Source organism: Crocodylus porosus, unplaced genomic scaffold (assembly GCF_001723895.1).
Source record: "Crocodylus porosus isolate Cpor-Errol unplaced genomic scaffold, CroPor_comp1, whole genome shotgun sequence".
NCBI classification, from domain to species: domain Eukaryota; kingdom Metazoa; phylum Chordata; order Crocodylia; family Crocodylidae; genus Crocodylus; species Crocodylus porosus.
In genome coordinates, this window is record NW_017728886.1 from 37,598,253 (window position 1) to 37,605,732 (window position 7,480).

Consider the following 7,480-nt stretch of genomic DNA (forward strand, 5'->3'; position numbering starts at 1 on the left):
CGGGTGGACATGAGCCGGGCGGCGGCGCTTCTCCTCTGCCTGCTGGGCTGCAACGTGTGGAAGGCGGTGACCAAAACCCTGCGGCCGCCCGACGCGGCTCAAGGTCGGTGCGGGCGGGCGGCGCCGGGGTCCCTGCCCCCGCCCGGCTTTTGTCGAGCGAGTGGCTTTGCTGCGCCCCGGGGCCGCGGACAGGGGCGCCCCGCTGGGGGCGGCCGCCCCGGGGGTGGGTACCCGTGCTTCGCCCCCGGCTTTTGTTGGCAGCGGGCGCCTCGCCGCTGGCCCGTGTTGCAGGCCCGCTAGAAACCGGGGGCACCAAACCCCCGCGGAAAGGCCGGCGCCGGGCGCCTCTCCCGCTGTCACTGCGGGGCTCAGCTGGGGGAGGGGCGGTATTCCGGCATCTGAACTTCTTGGTCCCCTGCCCCCTCGGAGCACCCAGGGCCTGCACCCCAGCCGCGCCGTGCACCTGTGCTGGGCAGGTGAGGCGGCGCGGGGCCCCCCGGGTGGAGGGCAGCCAGCTGCCCGCCTGCCGGTCCAGCTTCCAGCCTGGGTTTCTGTGCGACTGCAGTTCTGTCCCTTGCTGAGCCTCCTCGGGCCCAGCTCCAGGACTGGGGTCTGCCATAGCGCTTTATTTGGGAACCTGGCCCTTGTATTACAGAGCAGAAACCTCAGCTGGCTGGTGGTCACTGGCCTGCTACAAGGACCTGCCACATGGCTTGGGTTGAGAGCTTAAAAAAATGGTCAGTTAGTGGCCTATAAACCACATGTGGCCTTCCGGTTTTTGCTTAGCCTTCATGAAGCACTTTTATTTAGCCTTCGTTTTTGCAATACCCTTCCATAACTAGGTGAGTGGGAACAGGATACATCAAGGACATAACTTTGCCCTGCTTCTTTCCCATCCTGTGCCTCCCTTTAAGTGACAAGAGCCATTTTTCATTTTTTTTTAAATTACATTTTTAAAGATTATTCACTTGAATGAAACTCATTTTTTGCTGTTTGTGTACAACAGTCAACAAAAAAAATTCCCTGTAGTCCTATGGTTTGGTATCAAGTAATTACAGTGTTGACAATATTGCAGCAAAACTTTCTATATTAGAAAAAGTGACCTTAAAAGGAGGGCTTTACTATTCAGGGCTTTTGCTACTTCTTATTCTACGCCAAATATTTTGTGAAGCTATGAGTTTGGGGCACGTAAAACAAGATTTGCATTGAATTTGTTCACGGGTGTGTCAATAAAAATAGAATTACGGGCAGCCTTAGAAGGTAACACTTTAAAACGGGATTTGATTGTATTTTGGCCCATGACCAATGTGGTCATATGGAGGATATTTACTGGATGTATATGGAACACTCAAGTGTTCATGAAATGACAGCGCAGTGGTTTTGTCCTTTCCTTTCCTTTCCTCTCTTTCTTTTCACTGTCAACTCTTTTGAAGCGGCTGTTTCTTAACTCTGCAGCTGGAAAGGCTAGTGGCTGACAGAGTTACAAACTGACTTAATTTTTAAACTGTGGGAGGGTTTTAAAGACAGGGAGTTGGCCATTTTATAGTAACAATACTTGACAGCCTTTATTTTGACTTGATACTTGGCTACTTCCTGCTGTATTAGGTTGTGAGTTAAAAAAGAACAGATGAATGGAAAACAAAATAGATTCACCTTCATTATATGAATATTGAACTTTATCTTTGTATAGTAGTCCACTTAAAGTACTGCTCATTTTTCCCATAATAAGTGTAGATATGTGCATTAAAGGATAAATCTGTGGACGTTCATTTACCATTACATTGAATCTAGTTTAGATGAGGTTACTAGTGACCCACAAGGCTTTTGGGAAGCTTATGTGTGTGTTACAAGTTTGCGGTCTTTGTCAAGCAACAGGTATCTACATCTCAAAAACTACTATTGCACTTGTCAATAATTGGGTCTTCTAGTGCTGAATTTATGAACAAGGGTGAATGCTTACATGGTTATGAATGATGAGTTATCTCCACCCCTTGCACCCCTGCCTTCTCCATACCTTCCAGCCTTGGTCTTTGTAGTGGGCTTTTCAGATCAGATTTGAGGCATGTTAATGTGATAGAATAGAAATATTTGCAGGTGACTATGCTATATTCTTGTGATAACAGCCTGCTCTGGGATGAGACATGGGAAGGGTAAGAGATGGGAAGACCAAAGACTGATTAAAGTTGGTGAAGTAAATGTAGAGATCAGGAGGCAGCAAGAAAAACTATGATGATGAATAACTAGTAATTCCATCAACTAGAGATTGCATATTCTGTACCTTATTTGTCTATGCTTCAGTGAGGGGTGGTGGATTACATGAGATTTTGGTTAGAAATTGCCACCTAGACCAGCTGCGTAGAAGTTAAGCATCATGCGTAAGCATAGGGTTACATACAATTGGTACTTCGGTTAAGAAATGGGTGAAGAGAGAGACTAGCTATCTTGCAAGCTTCCCAGTTTGACATTTCTTCCTCCCTACATCAGCCCCGCATTTAAATGGTCACAAAGTTCAAATTCTGGTCAGGCAGAATGATTCCACAATTCTATGAATACAAAAGGTACCAGTAATGAAGTGCTGTATTTAGCACCCTCCTTAAGAAGATAGGGTGGCATTAGGACTTGCCTGGCTCATTATGTAAATAGTTGGATACATTATGCCTCTGAGGATGGGCTGCTGAGCTGTAAAGATCAGAATTTTTTTTAATTTGCTACCTCTTGCAGAATACAGTAAAAGCCACACACTTTTATTCTATGAATGTTAATGTTTAATGGCTTAATCAAAACTTCATCAGGACATTAAGATTAAGTTTAAGAATTAGTAGAAAGTACATTTTGGAGAATGTAGTAAGACTGCTTAAAATTGAATAATTGCATCAAATGAGGAATTAATTTCAGGGTTTTTTTTAAAATATAAATATTGGCTGTATTTGTATTAGAAATTGTGTTGAATAAAACAAAATAAGATGGGGTTGAATAAAACACAAATAAAATGTTCACATGAATCAATATTTTGAAAGCTTGAGGTTTGTTTGCTTATACCTTGCCACTGGTTTCAGAGTTATCTTAAGTGACAACATAAACCTGTGAACAATTTTAGCAAAATCCATTTAATTTGTGAAGGGATTTTTTATTTTCTGTCAGTGTATCATGGTAACTTCTTTATATATAAAGATCTTTATATAGAAACAGTCTATGTGGGGTAACTCTGAAATTATTGTTTATTTAAATTGTGGTAGCGTTTCCAGGATTACATATTGGACAATTCCTGGAAAACCTCATGATGAGCCATGTGTGTATCTGATTCTGTCTGGGCCTTTTTGCCCTAATTTTTAGGACAGTAGTGCATGGTTCATTGGAATGGTTGACTATAACAGTTAACCTGTTCAGAAGGTACAGCCATGTTGGAGTGACTTTCAGCTACGATGGGGGTCGGCAACATTTTTAGGCAGAGGATCAAAAACACTTGCAGCCTTGACTTGTAAGATGCTGGCATGCTGGGGTAGACAATGGGGCAGCCACAAGGGGCCCAATCCTTGTGGCAGCACAGCCTTGGCCTCTTCACTGCCATCTGCCCCAAAGCATGTGTGCCAAGCAGAATGCCTTCACATGCCATGCTGTAGCGCATGTGCCAGGGATTGCCTACCCCTGAGCTACAAGAATGTCTTGGCACTAGGAAGAGCTTCTGGATGTTCCCCCTCCTAGTCACAAAATTAGATGAGAGAAACTGGAACTGCTTAGTAAGATGGTAAGGAAAGAGTTAAGTTGGTATTTAAGTAGTCTAATTAGGTTTTGCTTTAGATAGATGGGGGGTATTAATACTTCTGTTTTGTTTCTAGCTGGCAGGTTAGCTTATTTCACAACCAGAAGGACTAGAACTGTCATGAAAGTTTATCTTCTGGAAATTGGAGTAAAAACTGTGGAGAGATGCTGAGTTCTTGTGTTTTATGTGTCACATTTCCCAACTTGTCATTTTTAACCTTGACAGTAGTTATTCTTGGAGTCAGGAGTAAAACTAAGACTGTTAAGTTGTTTTGCAATGCAGATGTTGATCTCCAATATTGCATCAGATCTTCTCAACAAGTTGCTAATTACTAACATCCTTCAAACAAAGCCTTACTTATTTGGGACTATTGTAATTTACTCCTGGCCATATGTGTCATCAGGATAGAGTCCTGAATTACTGTACTACTTCTTTTCTAGGAAAAACCGGGTGGTGTTCTATGTTGTTTATTTCTTAAATAGTGCTCTCTAAGATGGTAATGTGGACACGATGTCATTTTAATATTTTAGCTGATCAAAAATAAACCCTAGGTTCTCCCAGTGCCTATGTCAAGCACCTAGTCTACAAGAAATCGGGTATTGCTTTGCCTTTCCTCTCTCCTTGCAGAGAAGTTCTGGTGGTGGGAACTAGCTACCAGAACTAGGATGGCAAAGCACGTAAACACGTGCACACTTAGGGCAACTCTATTGCAGAAGCTGTACCAGCAAAGCATGATGTGCAATTCAGGGAAGGTACCAACTACTGAAGGGTCATCTACAGCTAGGTGATGGTGTGGGAGTGTATGCATATTTCTGCTGTTGGGCAGCAGCAGTGACTTTGTTTTGGTCTGCAGAGGTGATGCAAGTCTGCCAGCAGAAAGGAAGGTTCTGCTGTCGCATGAATTCTGTGTGAATGTGCTCATAGTTCTATCAGCAAACTTTACAGCACAGACTGCAAGGCTCCAGAAAATGCTTCATCTCTATTACCAAGTTTGGCTGGAAGAGCTATGTCAGCTCTGCTGGCAAAGCCTCTGGCATGGGTTGAGCTTTGCCAGCAGGAAGATGCTGTTGCCGGCAGAGTTGCCATCATTCAGGAAAGCTCTAACTCTGAAAACGGAAAAGCCTTCTCGGCAGGCATGGCTGCATCTACATCAGAAGCTCAGCCTCTTTTGCCCTGTTGCCATAGTCAAAGCTGCACCAAGTCTTCATAGTTGTAGGCATATTAAATATATATATATATTTTATCATATCCTAAGAATTAGAATGTGTTTCTTGGCATTTTTAGGACAATTGCTGTCTGTGCCAATATTTTAGGAAATGAACTGTTGATGCTCCCTGTCTGCGTGTACCTGCCATACTCGCGCTACTGTTTAACGTAGCTTAAGAGTGATCTTGTAGCTGTGATGGTCTAGAAAGCATGAGAGAGGCAAGGATTTCTTAGGGGTGATATGTTTTATTAAATCAACTGCGTAGTTGGGATAGACAAGCCTTCGAATGTAGGACACACATTCGAAACCTGGTGACCAGCAATTTCATAGAAAAATAATAGAAATTAGGGTTTGAAGAGACCTCGGGAGGCCAGTAAGGTGCTCCATCTGTGGAGAAATAACTCGCAACATACTGGCTCTGTGGTGCTATGTTAGTCAGCACCATAACTGAAAGAGCCCTGGGGGTCATTATCGACCGTAAAATGAACGTGAGCCACCAGTGTGATGCTATAGCCAGCAAAGCAAATAACCGATGCATCACAAACAAGACTAAAGATGTCATCCTCCTGCTCTACTCAGCATTGGTGGGGCCACAACTGGAATACTGCGTCCAGTTCTGGGTGTGTCAGTTCAAGAGGGATGTGGAGAATCTGGAAAGAGTCCAAAGGAGGGTTACACAAATAATTAGAGGCCTAGAAAATGGACCATATGAGGAGAGGCTGAGGGACATGGGACTGTTCAGCCTGGAGAAGAGAAGACTCAGAGGGGACTTGAAGGCAGCCTTTAAGTATATAAGGGGAGAACTTCAGGAGCTAGGAGAATATTTGTTCACCAAGGCACCCCAGGAGAAGACTAGGAATAATGGTCATAAACTGATAGAGGACTACTTCAGATTAGATATTAGGAAAAACGTCTTTACGGTTCGTGTGTCTAGAGCGTGGAATAGACTCCCCCCAGAGGTGGTACAGTCACATTCCCTGGTGATCTTCAAAAGATGACTGGACATGCGCTTAGCTGGAGTCATCTGACCTCAGCAGTCTTTCCTGCCTTGAGCAGGGGGGCTGGACCTGATGATCTCTAAGGTCCCTTCCAGCCCCTAACTTCTATGACTCTAACCCCCTGCTCTAAGCTGGACCATCCCCAACTAGATTGTTCTTGCCAGGGCTTTGTTGAGACAGGCCTTAAAAACCTCCAAGGATGGAGATGCCACTACCTCTCTAGGTAACTTGTTTGAGAGCTTCACCACCCTTCTAGTAAGAAAGTTTTTCCCAGTATTTAATCTAAATCTCCTTTGCTGCAACTTGAGACCATTGCTGCTTGTTTTGTCATCTGTCATCACTGAAAACATGTTTCTCTGATATTTAGTTTAAAATCTTTGCATAAAAGATTGGTTGTTTGTTTGTTTTATTCATTGTCATTCATTGTATTGCTTTCTCAAATTGGAGGTAGCAGGTTCCTAAGACATTCTCTTCCTGTGTTGGGTAAAATGTTAATATTTTAATATATTTCTAATAACATACTTTGTTTTATAGAGACATGGAATCTGTTATTTAAAATGTATAAGCAGTTATATTTGGCATTGTCATGTCTAAGATCTAAAAAATATGGCCAATGTATTTAAAAACAAGACTACGTTCTTCAGTCAATATAAAATGTCAGCATAGCTTCTGGTTCAGACATGTCCATTTTACTTCTTTAAGCTGACCTGAAAAGTATCTAATTTTAAAACAGCTGGGAGGAAGGTTTTCTTTTTTTGTTTGGTATAGTACAGTTTGTGAAATTGTCTGCCTCAGTTAACTTCATCAGGGTTTTGCCGTTTTTAAACAGAAGCAGCCTGTCTGTACGCCAGGCACAAATAACCTTTTAAGCTATCTGTTTCCTAGACATTTTAGCTCCTACTTCTAAACATTATGTTAGCTGTGGTTGCCAGTAATGCCTTATGAAAGTAGACTGGACCATGGGATCCTCTAGTTTAGGGGTAGGCAATGTTCTTTGGCCGGCGTGCTGAAAAAACTACTATGTCTACTTTGGAAGGCGCCAGATTGCCGGCATGCCAGAAAAACAAAATGTGGGGGGAGGTAACATTGCAGGACATGCTGCATATTAGTATATTTAATAATCATAAATGTTGCCTTTGTGTACTTTTTTTGTTGCAGTAAGAGAGCAAGAGAGAAAAAAAGAGAAATAAGCGAAAGAGGAGAGAGGGAAAGAGAAAAAAGGAAGTGAGAGAGAGAAAGGAGAGCAGAGCGAGAACCAGGCACATATACGCAGAGAACCACACACGCAGAGAACCACACATGCACAAACACAGAGAACTAGAACAGACACATGCACACACACATCCAGCAAGACCGTTTCAGGCTGGACATAAGGAAAAATTTCTTTACTGTCTGAGCCCCCAAGGTCTGGAACAGTCTGCCAGCAGAGGTGGTTCAAGCACCTACATTGAACACCTTCAAGAGTAAATTGGATGCTTATCTTGCTGGGATCCTATGACCCCAGCTGACTTCCTG

At 43.2% G+C, this 7,480-nt stretch overlaps 1 protein-coding gene across 2 annotated transcripts in view; it reads left to right on the forward strand.

The window, feature by feature from the left end:
- The first annotated feature begins 6 nt into the window (after positions 1 to 6).
- The window catches only part of FAM171A1 (family with sequence similarity 171 member A1), a 114,817-nt gene continuing 107,343 nt past the window's right edge, over positions 7 to 7,480 (forward strand). For both annotated transcript variants that reach the window (XM_019532618.1, XM_019532626.1), the window contains exon 1: positions 7 to 103. In XM_019532618.1, coding sequence (XP_019388163.1) covers positions 10 to 103 — 94 coding nt within the window. In that variant the 5' untranslated portion in view covers positions 7 to 9. The remainder of the gene's footprint in view (positions 104 to 7,480) is intronic.